The 16,417-nt window shown below is 41.3% G+C and overlaps 1 protein-coding gene across 1 annotated transcript in view; it reads right to left on the reverse strand.

Moving 5' to 3' along the window:
* Window positions 1–16,417, reverse strand: part of LOC135418485 (uncharacterized) — an 80,075-nt gene that overhangs the window by 3,469 nt on the left and 60,189 nt on the right. The window contains exons 14-16 of the mRNA XM_064663903.1: window positions 10,535–15,291; window positions 7,208–7,493; window positions 352–575 (exon numbers count right to left, since the gene is read on the reverse strand). Of these exons, the coding sequence (XP_064519973.1) occupies window positions 15,174–15,291 (118 nt within the window). The 3' untranslated portion in view covers window positions 352–575; window positions 7,208–7,493; window positions 10,535–15,173. The remainder of the gene's footprint in view (window positions 1–351; window positions 576–7,207; window positions 7,494–10,534; window positions 15,292–16,417) is intronic.

Consider the following 16,417-nt stretch of genomic DNA (forward strand, 5'->3'; position numbering starts at 1 on the left):
GTCATATTTCATGTCCTAATTTTTAAGGAAATTTTTTTTAACTACACAGAACAGACATTAAGAGAGCAACGGTTGTTATCCCACTTTGCCTCAAAACTAACAAAACTTCTCTATTCTAGACTTGATTATGTGGCAACATATCGTAGTGTAAACTTTTAATCCCTGAATAAAAATACTTTTTAAATCAAGAGAAGCTACAGGAAGATGATTATATGTATCTGTACAACATTTTAAACTCACTAACTCTAGGGGACAAGGAGGAATGGAAAATGATGGGATACAGCAGTAATTCTTCAGTTCCACCTCAGTAACCCTGCAAAGACACACCAGGGAGGTCACAGCAAAGCTTACCTTAATATTTTTTTTAATAGATGGTGACAATCACCCTCCACACTGATGAAGAGCATTGCTGCCATCTCAGCAAGCAGGGCTCTTGCTGTGTGACTGCACTGCCAGGTGAGGACCCCAGGCTGATGGATGCCACTGGCATGCTGAGTCTCTGCTCCACAATGACACCACAGCTTGGAATCCAGCTTTGCACTGAGTTGGATATAAAAATTACCACTGTCACGGCCCTGGAAACAAGATATCCATGTGTCTCATTTATACAAACGTTTCATAAATTAGTAGGAACTCAGTTAATGACTCCAGCTCAATCATCTGGCTCTGCCAAAAGTCTGGAGCAAGGGGTCATTAGAACCATCTCTGTTACAGCACAGTGTTTGGGGCTGTGCCAGGAAAATCTTCCTGTGGTTTTTAGAACAACAACTTCCAAATCCCTTTATTCATGCAGGATAAATTCTCAATGGTATTTCATTAATTCATGCCTAAGAGCATTAATATCTCAGGGTATTATGTCATCATCAGTCTCAGCCGCTCCCCATCAGAGTCCCTGGCATGGAAGGGATCCCAGCCCGGGGCAGCCTGAGTGCTTCAAATGCTGCTGGAAAGCACAAAACCCTCAGCTCAGCAGCAAGGAGATTTCAAAGGACCATCCCATATAATGCACCAGCTGCCTCAGTCATCCTTCTGGGATCCCAGATGCAGAAAGCACATTCAGAATAGGGAGTTCCATAAAGAAAATCCTTCTACAGCAAAGTTTGTGACCTGGACCGTTTCTTCCTTGGGTGCACACCTCCTTTTGTATGTTGGAGTAGGAGCCCTGGCACAATGGAGACTCTGCACTGCCAAACACTTTGAAGTTTAGACAGCAAAAAACCATCACTGAGCCCAAAAACATCAGTGCATATTAAAAGCTCTGATTCCCAAATAGAAGGCAGCAGGTTATGGGCTTTTCTAATGGAGCAGCAGGGTCTCTGCAGATAGCAGTGAACAGCTATCTGGAATAACTGTTCCAGTCCTCTTGTAGCATAAGAATTGTTTTAAAATAACATAATGCTTTTGAACATTCGGCCTCCATGATTGCTTAAGAGAATAATTCCCAAAGGTTAATGAGGTTTTCATGAAAATAATTCATTTTAACTCTCTTTAAATACACCTCTTTGCTGCCTTTTTTTTTCTTTTGCATTAGCAATATAAATAGAAGCTTCTTAGCTTGTATTTTTCACACCACTCATTGTTTAAAATACTTCCCTTTTGTTTCCTATTACTTAACTTCTTTCTAAGCAAAGCCTTGTTTTCAGCCTCCTCCATCTCTCCAATCATTTAGTTGCCAGTCTCCAGAATTACTTTTCATCAGTATGGTTTAAGAGATAGGGCAAGAACAGAATTATAGGTGAATTGCTGATGTTGATTTATGGATGGGAGTTGTATTTTCTATTCTGGGCTCCTCCTGGCCCCCATGGTCTCACATCATGTTTTGTTTTCACAGGATCCCTTCACAACACACTATCCCACTAGGCTGATCATAGTAAATAATGACCTAAATAGTTATGGTTAATTTAGAGCCCTGCAAAGCCTACAAATACTTCCAATTATTCCCTTGAATGTGTGCCCAACCTTGCATTTGTCAGCACTGCATTTCATCTGCATCAGACTGCCCATTTATTCACGTTGTTAACCCAGGTCAATCACAATCTTCCCTAGTTCTGATTAACTGAAGTCATTCTCTGTGAACAGCAAACAGTGCCCCCCCTCTGACAGCATGTTCATCCCATTTTCAGATTGCACCCGTTGGGTGGAGTGTTGGGGCACTATACCATTAGCCTTTGACCATGCTCAAAAAATTGAACATTTAATCCTGCTCTACCTCTTAGTTTCTAATGCACAACTACTTTAGCTCTCACTTCTTTAAAACTCGTTTGCTTTAATGGCTTCTTGGTAGGGATATTTTTATAAGGACTTTTTAATTTTTAAATCCAAATAAATTACATCAAGCATTCCCTCTAGTCTCAACAGCTGCACGATTGACTTAATTTTAGTATGTTAGAGAGGCACAATTTCCTTGCCCTAAGCAGTTACATCTCTTTTGGCAATGTTTTCTCTGCACTTTGTGCTTAAATGGGGATCTGCTGGATGTCAGACCCAAAAAGCACTTCACTGTTCAAAGTGAAACTTTGGTGGAATTTAGGCACTGAAATCCCAGGTACAACAGGCATTATCTCAGGGACAGAATTGATTCTAACCTTGCAGACAGGTATATTTTTGTCTCTGAAGACCTTTTCTCATCCCCAGTTTGGTGTCTGTGTTCACAGCCGTGTTGTCACAGCAGAGTGAGCCAAGGCAAGCCAGGCATCCTGAGCAGGGTCTCTGCTTTGCTGTGCTCACCAGTGCAGCCTCTGAATGCCACAGGCCAGAAATCAGGTTCCAAAGGAGCTCCTTCCCTCCCCTGCTGAAGCTCCAGCCCTGGCAATGACCACAGCTGGTCTGGAGATAAGGGAGAAGCCCCTGAGTCCAGGGAACTTTGCAGTGTAAACACTGGAGCTCCACAGCACCCACGGATCTGCCCCCCCTGCAGCTGGACCCCTGCAGCAGGACCTGCATTTGACAATCTCTGCAGACCTCTGTGACCCCATGTGTATCCCTTTGCTATGGAAAACAGGCTGTAAAATTTCTCTCAGCTCTTTGGGTTTTAATCACGTGGCAGCTGAAGGCTCTGAGGGGTCCTGACTCCTTCCTGTACACATTCCAGAGCTCCAGGGTTTGATGTCCATCCTGCACAGGGGGCTGTGTGAAGCTGCAGAAGGGCCACACTGTGCCATGTTCAGTGCCCTGTGAGGCTACTGCTAGAACCCTTCCTGAGGAGAGACTCAACCATAGCCGAAATGACCCATGACAGGGTTATCTCCATGAAAAAGCCCAAACAAATGCAAGTTTATACAAAATAGTAAAGGTTTCCAAGCACATTAGTGGTTGCTGGAAGATCCTGGACTTTTTTCAAAAGCTGGGGTGGAAGAAGAGTACAGACAGATAGAGAAGAAAATAAAAGGACACTATAAATCAAATGAGGTGCAGGATTATTTTTGCCCTTTCTCATTGCTCTCCATTCCAGCACTACCAGCTGCTGCCCCTTCAAGGCAAGACAGAAAAATCTCAGTGCTGTCAATCTGTCTGGGTAATTTGACAAAAATATTTCAGAGAAGCATTTCTAACTCTTCAGACTTGTTGCTTCATGTTTATGGCCTGTCATTGCCAGATCACAATATGCTTACAGAAAGCAGTCCAGGAATGCATCATTTCTAGCATGTCTTGAAATTTTCAAAGCACACTTTCAAAGCCCAATTTAACCAAAACAACCTCCTCAAAGGACCAAAACGCTACCAAAATCACGGAAAATGAACAGTCAAAACTACCAAACAGAAAGTTGATGAGAGACTTGCCTTAGCACAGGTTTCCCATAAGTCTCCTAAAGCCATGAACACACCCTTCCTCGAGAACAAGGCTGATTAGTGCCAGCAAGGCAGCACTGCCTGTCCAGAGGAGCTGTTAATGCACAAGTGCTGTACTCACTCCTCAGCAGCACTTCAGGGATCTGCTCTATGTCCAGTCTTAGAAGTTTTAAAAATATCTGCAGAGACAATGTTCGTCTCATATTTAAAAGATCACAGCCCTGAATGAATACTAGAATCAAGCAAAAGTATAAATAAAAGTGACAGCCATACATAAAGGCTAACCCACAGTTAAGGACAGAACTGCTCCCCCAAAGTGCTGTGTCCTTTGCTGAGGACCTTTCATCATCCAGTTCACGGTGGGCACACAGAAGTTGCTCTTAATGCAGATGCAGAAAGTTCAAGAAGCTAAATTCTGAATAGCCTGACATCTAAAGTGAGCAGGTAGCTGCTGCAGGGGGTTTCTTCTAGGTCTCAGCAAAAGTTTGATGCAGTTAACTAGCACTTAGGAGATTACTTGGTCTCCCCATGTCAAGATAAGAACATGTTACAGGCTGCTTATAGTTATAAGTGTTCCAATTAGGTCAACTTGATTATTGTTCCGTGGTTTGATAGATTCTGTATTTGAACTAATTTCAAATACTAATTTTTAGACCTTTTCCGTGAACTAGTAAATCAAGTGCAATTTACTCATGGAATTATTCTTTTCTTTCTTAATGCTTCTTCCCCCTGGCTTGTAACTTTAATTAGAACCTGCTATCTGTTCACAGTGGTAATGGTAACAGTTGTCACTAGAGTACAGAGGCAGAGATTCATCTCATAGTGGCACTTTGACATTAAAACCTGACAGTCTTGCTGGCTATGCATCTGTGAATACCATCCACTAATGCTTTATTTCCCTGCCCCCCTGAGCTCCACACTCCAAACACTAACAGTCTGATTATTTTTTAACCATCCAATAATGCGTTTTTCAAAACACTAGAAACTGTGCAAAAAATAGCTTCATTTGAAGATAAATACCTGCCTGAAAAGGTTATCCAGCCCATCAAGATTTCTTTCTTATTACCATAGATTTTCCCAAGGCAGTATTGTTTCTTGAATAATTATTGATCTAAGCAATTGTGTGCTAAAGCAGTCTGATTCACTCATTAAACATACACATAGAAAAGCACTTGGTTGCCCTGGTAAAAACAAACAACTCCTCTTCTTTCTGCCCACTCCTCAACCCTTCCCTAAAATATGATGATTACGTTGAAATGTAATCAGTTAATATTTGATTTGCATTTGTCAGGAAAAGGAAGCATCAAATATATTTCTTTGGAGCAGAGGAATTAGGATCTGGAAAATCGTCCAAAAAACACTAGCCTTGTTTGGTTTGTTTCTTGACACACTGATTCAGAAGTTTCAGTAATTTGAAAGGAGACTTCTACCGACTAGCTGCAAGCAGTGAGCTCCCAAAAGCTTGCCAACCTATTATTTAGATAAACTTTTCCTTCCAATAAAAACTAAGTCTTTTTTCATCACGTGATATAGAAAATTGTATCTGATTACACGTATCAGGAACAGAACAGCTTTCAAGGTCTCTGTTCACTGCACAGACACAGACAGACTGCTCTTGAAATGGTCTGCACCCCTTGTGTAAGAGTCAGCAGCACCAGCTGGGAACAGGGCTGGGAAGGTATCCTTTAGCAGATGCTGCCATTTAAAGGACCTTTTTTTTTTGCACTGACTGATGTACCCCATTGAATGTGACAAAGTTGCATTTAGCCTCCCAAATCTATGTCCCTTCAGGCACACAGCACCACTTGCCTATAGAAAAGCTGCATTCTGCTGAATGAATGGTGACAGTGCTTAAAACAGGCAAAGGAAAGGGTTCCCACATATCAAATATTCAGTCTTCAGTTGTCCTCACAAATAGGACAAGAGAATAATCTAAAGTGTCTCCAAGGGACAGGGCAGTTCAGCACTGTCTGCTGTGTGCCACACAGTGAAGTACAAGAGGTTATACTCCTGGTGAGGAAAAGTAAAGGACAAATGAAGGCTCAACAGCCCTGACTCTGCAGTCTGGGAGTCCTGGGTGCAGGAGGCACCAGGGCTTCTGCATAGCCTGCTCTGGTTCCCTGCCCATGGCAGGGGAGGTGGAACTAGATGACCTTTAAAGTCCCTTCCAACCCAAACCATTCTATGATTCTGACTTACTGAAAGCATCCAGTTGAAACAAGCCAGTACTGGGAATGAAATTTAATTCACTAACTCCTACATTTGAGAGATCAGGAAGATACCTGGTTACCTTTGGTGAACTATGGAAAAACACTGTGGCCTCCTGATACAACCCTCTGTGAATTCAGAGGGTTTGTTTCAGTATTTCAGTATTTTTCTGAAATACTGAAAGATTGTCACAATCATCCCATTGTAGTTATGAGTCAGTACACAAGCAGGAGTTCTGCTAGAACAGGGAGTGGCAGAGCATGCAGGACATGCCCAAATAAGTTTTTGCCTCAATTTATGCCAAGACAAAATTAGCATATTTTGATTGAGGTCTGTGAGATTATTCCAGTCCTGCACCAGTTAACAGGAGCAGAGTGAGCTTTGCTGGCTGGTACCACCTATTTCCTGCCATTCCTCTCTGTTGCTCACCCCCTCTGTTTTATTACCTTATCACAGAGCCAGTGCTGTTCCACATCCATGCACTCCTCCTTGTAGCATCACCGCTAAATTTAATGCTCACTACTTAATCAATTTTCTCTCAACAGGTAAGGAATAATTGAACAGTTGGGGGTGGGGAATGACAAGATTGAGTGTGTTGTTTCCTCGTAGGAAACAAGACAACTCACCCATTTATGTTTATGCATAATTCAATTTATTCCATTAGCCAAATGACCCCAAGAGTAAAGAAATCCACGTCAACCCATCCAGTTGGTAGAAAATAACAGGTACCCTGTGCTCCAAGCCCAGCACTGGGCCACAATAAATAACATTTTCAACCAGAAGAAAAGTGAAGAGAGCAGAGGACAGGAACTTTTGCAACATATTTCTCTGTTGCCATCTTTTGTTCTGCCATCAGCAGCAGATTGCTGTTCATAACAGCAAAGCCCACAGTGAAGCCCTGGCCCCAGCTAAATCAATGGCAAAAGTTTTTGCTGACTTCAGTGAGCCTGTGATTTCTCCTCTGAATCATCAGGAGAACCTTTCTGTATTTCAGTTTGCTGATTCTTAGACTCAGGTACCGGAAATTAAAAATAAAGGCAAAAAATACCTCAGTTTTTCAGACTTAGTTCCAACCATGGAGCAATGCTTTGTTTCTCTTCCCCACATGTAACCTTGTCCAGATGCAGCCCCCCAGTGAGTGCTGCCTCACAACAGAGCACTGGCTGCTTTTCGCCCACTAGATCAATACCTGTCTAAAAGTATTTACTCACCAAAAGGGCTGTGATCCTTTTCTTTGTCACCCTTGAACTTCTGTTCTGCTCTTGAATTTTTTTTGCTTTTTCACACAGGTTCTTCTTTTATTTCCTGGCTCTTGCTAGCCTCTAATAGGGTGTTTTTCAGTTCTTTGCTCTTCTTTGCTCTGACATTTATTACAGAGTATACTTCATAGCTTTTCCACTTGTCTAATCAGAGGGTTGGTCCAGCAGTGAAATTGCAGCTGTTTTAAAATGCTACCTATAAACACACACTTTATCTTCAGTTCCTGTTCACAGCAGCCTAAAGGAGACAAGAAGATGATGATCAAAATAGGAAATGGAAAAGACTGATGGCAGTCTTGTTTTATAGAAACAGAAGAAGAATAGAAGGGCAAGCAAGACATCCAGGTAATCCACTCTCTACTGGAATAAGGCAGAAGTTATTGTATCATACTTCTGTGAATGTATTCAACCAAACAACCTATATTCTGACTAGCAAAGACTAAAGTGATGAAAGAAGCTGGAATAAAAGGATATTAAATAAGCCCTGGATAGTTGACTGCAATATTCACAGCCTTTGGAATCCTTTATCTTTCCTGCAATTGGCCACTGACACACCATTTGTCTTTAGAGGAGCTTGTGCTTTTGTCCAGCTGTCTGAAAAACAGATAAACCATGTTCACAGTCAGCAGAGACTTAAAACCCGTATTCTTAAAGCAGTATCTGGAGCAAAAAGCAGTCCTTCACTTGCTCCAGCCCAACTGAAAGCTTTTACAGAGATGGAGATGCAACAGGAAAATTAAGGCAGTCACCCTCCTGACATCTCGGGGTTGATGTCCCTGCTTTGAATCAGCTGGGAAGGATTTAACAACAGAAGCCTCATCTCCAGGGAGAATGAGCCAATTCCAGCCACACCGGGTGCCCAGAGCACATTGCCAGTGCCCCCTCCTGGGCCCTGACACACAATGACCACCAGAGTGCTTGGTCTGGGAATGAGTCTCACAAGAGAGGTTTCTTTTACCCAGTGCCCCGAATTTTATGTAACATACCTTCCTTCTGAGAACTGATCTGCTACAGCTTGTTCCAAGAAGGGGAACAGTGTCTGATTTCACATTCCAGACAGCACAATCTTTACCTCTGCTCTGACCTCACTTCTCCTCATGCTGATGTGCTTCCAGAGGCTGCTAACCTCTGTTCTATTGCACAGAGGTAGCAGCATTTACAGCCCAGATTTTGACATGAGACACACACATGAATTTAGAATAAAACTGAAGGGAATCTCTGTCAATGTAGCTGAAAGAATATGAATATCTTTTTTTTCCAAAGGTATCATTTTAGCATATCTTGACACAAAATGGGAACCTTGACAGTGCTCTCTTACACAACGAAGTGTATTAATTAATTCACTTTTCCAGATTTCTAGTGGCAGTTACCTATTTCAACCTTAGGAACTAGTCATACTGATATAATTACAAAGAGTACATGGTGCACAGTGTATGATCAGAAGCATATAATATACTTGAAGTGTAAAATGCTCCAACAATAAAGCTAGAATAAAAGTATTGTTTAGTTGTTGGCACAACTGGTGCATTTATAGTTGCACCCAAATAGCTCTGACTCTGAAATGAATGCCTGTGCATATTTTTTTCAATGTGGTGCATATTGTTTTTCACTTTTTAAGCCACAGGTTAAAGCCAGAGAAAGGAATATTTTGAACTACAAATATATTGTAGCTCCTACTGTTTCATGGGTTTTTTTACTGGAGGGGTGTGTAGAGGGGATAATGAAAACCTTTTACCTATGCATGTCTGACTCGTGATGAACAACCGCACAGAAACAAAGGACAACTCCCTTCCCAAGTAAATCCCTGTATTTCCTGCTCAAAGTCTACTGAAAGATAAGTTGATACATAAAACCTGAAATGTCACCAGTTTTTTTCCTCTATCATCTTTCTAGACTCCAAAGACAATTGCAGTCAATGAGCACATGGCTTTTGATTTGAACAGGTATTAGGTCACCATTCTGCTTCAGACTCTTTGTGCTCTTATTTGCTACTCTGGTGTTCTACCTCATCCAGAAGTGTGCACTGTAAACTTTCTGGCAAGTGACCACATCTTTCTCTGCAGGAGCAGAAAGGACAACAGATGTTGACAACCTCAACACAAACAATGATGTGCCATCCTTTGCATCCACTGTCTGACACTCCAACAACAAGGTCTGTGCAGCCTCAGCATCTGCTCCAGTCTGCATAACAGGAAAAGTTCGTTCAGTCCACGACTTTGCCAAAAAGAGCCAACAGCTGGGGTCTTACAGAGCTGTGAGAAGATGAAATGACATTGGAGCAGAGTGTGTGGAGCTCAAGAATCCTTTCATTTCACAGGACTGTATGAGCAGAGCCAGGCACAGCCCCATTTTATACAGCCTCGGGGCTTCTACACTTGTCTACCACAGCTGCTTTCTTTCCAAGCTTTCTCTCTCATTCCAGAGCCAGGAGCAAACCCAGGTGAGTGTCACCAGCCAGGAATGTGCTCCTGGTTTGTGCTGTTCTCTCTCTAAGCTCGTGCAGTACCAGTGTCCAATGCAACACAAACGACTCAAAGCCCATCGTACCACTTGCAGCCTGGCAGCTGTGCAGACCCTTTTCTCCTCCAGCAATAAAATGTCTGCAGCTGACCTTGTATTAGCCTGGTTTTAAAAGAGAATTGCAATGAGAATGGTGTCATATCAGGCCCTTCATTCTACTGCTGTAGAAATCAGTATTGAAGTCAATACAAATTCTACCAATGAATCTTTAACTTTGCTTAAAACTTGGTTTTTCACCACTTGTCTGCCACAAGCCATCACCCCCCCTGCCCTACCCAAAGAAATATTAAAGTTAATTAATTCATGTAAGATCTGGAAAGAGAGAAAACCCTGGCTTTGGATTTAAAGGTAGCTCAATCAATTTGATCATCCAAAACTTGAACAAAAAATAAAACATTGCAGAATCTATCCACAGACCACTAAGAGACAAATTTCAGTCCTGCAGGGCTTAGGACTACATTATTAATGGTATTCTGTAGGTTACCAGCTGATTTGTCCATATTATTTCAAGGTGACTGCATTTTTATGTAGCATATGCCTGACACCATGGGTACCATTACTGCTACCATGTAATGCCAGTTTTCATGGGTAATTAATCGATAAATGACAGCCAGCTCCTTCTTAGCTGCTACATAAGTCCGTTATTAACACATTTAATTCAATAAAGAGTGGGATAGTGCAAAGCACAGTGAAGGGCAGAGGATCAGTTTGTTCAGTCTCACCCCTGAGTGCTGCAGGAACAGCTCAGTGCTCTCTTACCGTGGGTCACCTGCACTCAGGAGGAAACCAGAAGTAAAACCAACACCAGCCATTCCTTTCCCAGAAGAACTTAACATTAACATGAGGAAAGGACAGAAATCTCAGAGGCCTGTCCCTTAAGGTTATTCCCTGCAGCTGCAACACAAAATATGAGGAAAGTGAACGCTCTGAACACAACATGAGCCCCTGGAAAACAAAAATTTACCAAAGGGAAGAGGGATGACAACAGAGCAACAAAATTCACAGAAGAAGAAACAGAAACAAAAATAAAAAAAAAAATAAAAATAACCAACAACCAAACAAACCAAAAACCAAACACTGAAGCATGCTGACTAAGGAGGGTGAGAATTTTAATGATGCAGTAAAGTAAGCACAAGTACTTGTCCAGTGAGAGATTTAATTATGAAGACATAATGGCACTGAAGGAAGGATCCGAAACAGATCCTCCTTCTGTGGTGTGAAGAACAAAGAGCTGGTGGAAATCTTTACTGTAACTGATTTGGTGTACTTTAAAGTAAACCAATCCTGCTGAATTTCTAATTAAAATAATCCATTAACATCAACATTATGAAAGCTCCTTTTTACTTTTATGAATCCAAAGTCAACTTTGAAAAGGGGGTACCTAAAAACATCTGTTATGTTGATGTTGTTGAGGTTTCACAACAGCTGCATAAAACTAATGTAAAATGAAGTTATAAAATTAACATATGCATTTCTGAAGTGTATTAGAATTATACTGACAATGCTAACCACAAGTCCTATCCTTCCCTGGAAAACTTTTAAAGAAAGTCTCCCCTAAACTGTCATTCCATAACTAAAAAATAATACAAAGCTTGTCTAAATGTTCTTTATTATAAAATAAACTGAATTTACTGACCTTCTGACAGAGGCCCCTCCAAGAGGAATCTATGTGCCTGAGTTTTTGGTAGAATGCCAAAATGAAAGAGCTACATTTTCAAAGGTGTCTTTAGGTAGCTAGATAGCTTTAAAGAATGTACTGCAGTGAAAAGCTATCGGCCAAATTCTTGACTGAGTCTTTATTACAGTCCTGCTATAACACTGTGGCATTATTGATTAGAAATTATTGTGACTTGACTCAGATTTAGGAATACAGTCAGGCAGCTCTCTAACATCAACCCTGTAGAGCTCTTTAGTGATTATTTCAATATCAAATAAATAAATGATAACTGAGGCAAGGAATTTCAATTAATTACACTTTTCTTTTTTTTTTTTTTTTTGCTGTACCAGCATTTCTTTGACAAAAAATGTCAAAGTTTTGGGATTCCTGCTCAGAACAGAATGAATACAGATTAGCTGCAATTGTGTTTTCACTTCTGATCTCAATTTTGGGCTCTTTTTTTACCTATCTTTATTGAGATATAAGTCAGACTCTCTTCTCACATACATCTTCAAGCTTGTGGGGAGGTTCAAAGTCACAGTTATTCTGCTGTATTAATCCACAGAATACAGATAAATTTAATGTGTACCTACTGGTGCAGCTCAGAAGTGAAGACAGTTGGGAGAACACAGACAAATCTCCCTCAAGACTTTTGTTTTAAATACTTTTCCAGAATGATGAGACAGATGCTTCCACTAATGATTATCTTGTTTAACTGTTCGTGGTCTCTTCCCTGGAGCAATTTGTCTGAAGAGAGACTTGGACAAGCAAGTCTCTGGTACCCTGTTGCAGATGAAAGGCTGTGAGCAAAGTCCTTCTGCAGAGAGAGGAGGGACCAGCACAGGCACCGACAGCAAACTGGGGACGAGCTCTCTGGGGCAAGTTTGTTTGAAAGCTTTTAAAGAGTTTTCAACAGCTGCTTCCTACCAGGCCCTTTGCAGGCTTCGGCTCCAGGAGCAGCTGGGAGGAAGCCACAGCTCAGATCCACACTCAGGGCAAACCTCCAGGGCTGCCTAATGAGGGTTGGGATCTCTCTGCCCCTGTAAGACACGAGGAGCAGCCAAGCAATAAACAACTGGAATAATTCTGTGCTTAAACAACGGTGTCTGGTGTCATTTCAGACACTGAGTGAAGACATCTGCCCAGAGAGCATCCCAGATGGGACTTCAGGGGACCATTCTCAGAGACAGAGCAACTGCTGTTGTATGTCTAATTCCTTTAAACAGAACACAGAAATTCACAGTGTCTCCATATTTATTAGTTGAGGCCACGATCCTTAAAACATCACACAATATTTAATATTAATCACCGCAAAATTATATGCAAAGATAAGGACTTGCACTCCTGCTGATTTGAAGACATAGTAAAATATGTAACAGTGCTTGTGAACCTCACAATTTTCAGAAAATCCAAAAGGCTTTCATTCATTTAACCTCATCTTAGAACATCTTGCCTCTCAGATATTTTTCTGTTAGAGACACACAACCTTATGAAGAGGTTTAGCAGAAAAAAGTGAGATATTAAAACCTTTGCTATTTTATATTCAAATACATTATCCTTCAACCAAGCAAGGAGATAATGGTAAAAATCCTTTTATGTTTGTATTTAATTCTGTGGTTTTAATTGGAAATATTGTGAATTATGAGTCTTCATCTCTGCTTCAACCACATCTGTATTCTTAAAAGCATAAAACAGTTACCATACAAGTGCTATACCATACTATACCATACCAGAGGAATTCTGTCAAATTTAAAAGAACATATCACAGTTCAGTGTCAAAACTAAATACAACATATAAATACACATCTCACACCTCTTTTAAAGTTCCAGCCTTTATTCTCAAAATAAGCCACATCAGTGGCTTTTTTAATGTCCATATCTGCAGAGACTGTCACTTGCAAAAGCTCTGGTACACACAGAAGTGGAAACCTACAGAAGGGTGATGGGAGGGTGTACAAAGTGGTACAAAGGGAACAATTCCTCTCTGAAGTCCCAGCAGAAATGGAAGATGAGTGTCTTAGAGTAACTCAAAATCTTATCATTTACCTGCTCAAAAAAGACCCAGATCAATCCAGTCTCATAATAAACCTTTTCATCTACAGAGTTTGGGGATGAAAAATAATCCTCCAAGAATGTACTTGCCTGTCCTTCTGGAGCTGAGGAGCAGCTGGGGAGGAAAACACACAGTGGTGCTCTCCTTGCAAGCTGCACCTTCCTCAGTTTGTCTGCTCTTCCACACAGACTCAGGTGGCTTTTAAGTGTCATCTGAGTCCTCCTCAACCAAAAGCAAGTATTTGAAGGTATGGTTTTCTATTCCAATCACCCTCTCTAAAAGTAAGGGATTTAGAAGATGACAGCCAGACCCACAGGCTGCTCTGCAGCTCCTGCAAACCACACCATGGACACTCCTCCTGATGCCAAGGGAGCGAGCTGGGAACACTGGGCTGGACTCAAACTTTGCTCTTCATCATGAAGCAGAGAGGGGTCCTCTGGGAAAGATCAGGTGTGCTATTGCCACCCTCCAATATATTTAGGAATGAAGGGAAGAAGTCAAGACTTTAATTTGCTGATATCTTGAGAGTCTCAGTTTTCATTTCTATCCTTCTCTTCTATCTGAGTTTTATCCATTACAGTGTGGGAAAATTTTTAACACCAATCTTGGGCTGCAAAATAAATCCTAGGTCAGAAGTATTGATTACTTGGCATTCATTGCTGACAGTGTCAAATAGGTGAAGAAGATGAAAACCTACCTTGAAAGCATAGTTACGAAGGTTATTTAAAATAAAACAAAACAAAGGCCTGAAATGTCAAAGACAACTGTAAGAGAAAGTGTTGGACTGTACTCAACATTGCACTGCCATTGGACTTCTTGAACCTGTGTCAAATGCTAGAAATAAATTTACCTTCAGCTGCAATTGAGGATTCCTTTTTTCCAGATAACATTGCAGCCAGATAAAAGCAGATCTGTCAGCTTCACAGGTGGTAGGAACTAAAAAATCATGGCCATTGAGGAGACAGGAGGCTGGACTTAAACCTTCAGGAAGATTTTCCAGTAGGGATGCTCCTGTTCTGAAGGAATGTGTCTATTTATGCTACAATCATTCTGTGATACGTTGTCTGTGTTTTATATGACACTTTCAGAAATATATCAAAATATATCTGGTTTATCTTTTACTGAGTTCTGATGGATTATCAGAGGTACCTATGCCCACTGTATGTATTTATATATATAAATAGATATAAATATATAATACAAATGTATACATGACTTTGAGATTTACCTATTTTTTTTTTATTTTTTTTTTCCCCAGGGAGAAAGTAAATCTATCACAACAGCAGAAGGTAACTTTCAATTCCAACATCCATGAGTTTCCAACCGACCAGTTTGTGGCCAAAAATGCCACAGTGTGAGAATCCATTTCATAACAGTGGAACACTAATTGTGAGCCAGAAGAGGCCACCCAGCAGTGCCTGAGGTGATGTTCCTCCCATGCTCACAGGGGATACAAGTGGAGGCAGCTTTCAAGTCGCCCGTAGTTCAACACAATTAAGTGAAATTCAGTGGTACATAAACCACATACAGGCTGCTGACACAGGACTAACATGTGCTCTGCACATAAAACACAAGCTTGCTGCTGAGCAATGAAGAAAGTGAAGGAAGAAAATACAGCAAAGAGCAGAAATGAGGACATTTCTAATTAATAAGGTGGTTTATCAGCAATTTCACTTTAAGATACCAGCTCAATAGTCTCCAGAGTCAAGGCTTCTGCTTTCACCACTGAGCTGCTGTTTGGATGAGTGTTTGTTGCTGTTCCCAATTTCATCCTGCCTGAAACAGAAGCTTCCATGGTTGGTAGCACTGAAAGCACAAATTAAAACTTTGAAAAGTTATGTTAGTGGAAAATATTCACTCATATACCACAGCTTTGGTTTGGGTCAGGCTTCCTTTGACAGTCTCAGTTTAACCTTTTGTATCCTAGATTTTCCATTCCCCATACTTACTCCTAGGGAACATCATCACAGGTTCACTGGGTTGCAGACTCGAAGGAGCTCACATGATCAACATAACTGCACCACATGAGGAGGATGTTCCCAGGACAAGTATATCCTACATTTCCATGAATATTAGCTACCTCTGAATTAAACAGCTAATTGCTGGGAGCTGCACAGTCACACCACTGGGCACTCAGATGGACTCAGCAACTCTGCTGAGGAGCAGAACTGCCTGGCAAAGGCCCACACCACAGACACTGTGCCATTCCTGCCACTAGCACTGTCTCAGTTAACTTTGTACAGCATCACTCTGCAACACAATTATATTTGTGTGATTATGAAATGGCAGAAAGGTCAAGGGTTTGCTGCTGATCAAATTTAGAGGTCAGCACCAGACTCCACTGTGCTCGACTCCGCACAGTCAGTCTAAGGAGGCTGCTTTACCTTCAGAGCAATTTTTTAAGCAATAGAAATCCAATCTAGTGAAATAACTGTCACAGAAGGATGCAGTAAAGTGTTGATGGCAGCATAAATGACCACTTAGGTCTGGAAGACCTCGTCACCTCTTCCTAGGTTTCCTGGGCTCAAAGTAAGTCACAAATACTTTAAATCATTCGTACGAGAAACTCAAAGATTTTGAGTGTAACCCTCATTGTCATGTAAAAATAAAATAAAAATATCTACACCAAGAGGATAATCAGGAACTCAGCAGAAGCTGCTGCTTTCATCACATTTTAGCATTTCTTGAACAGGCTACTGGATCCTAGCCCAGGCTCTCTTTGAGCTTTCCAGGAGCTGGGAAACCCAGTCTCCCCTGCCTTGAATAGCCCTTCTGCTCTTCCAAGTCCATATCCTCAGGAAGGCAGAGTTGTACCTTTGAGAATAAGAGGAGCTAATAAGGAGCCTCTGCACAGGCTGTGAAATCAATGGGACCAGTGAGACACTGATGCAGGATTTTGCCATTGTGAAAACAGCTGCTTCTGTCTCCAGAT

This window comes from Pseudopipra pipra, chromosome 9, assembly GCF_036250125.1.
Source record: "Pseudopipra pipra isolate bDixPip1 chromosome 9, bDixPip1.hap1, whole genome shotgun sequence".
NCBI classification, from domain to species: Eukaryota; Metazoa; Chordata; class Aves; order Passeriformes; family Pipridae; genus Pseudopipra; species Pseudopipra pipra.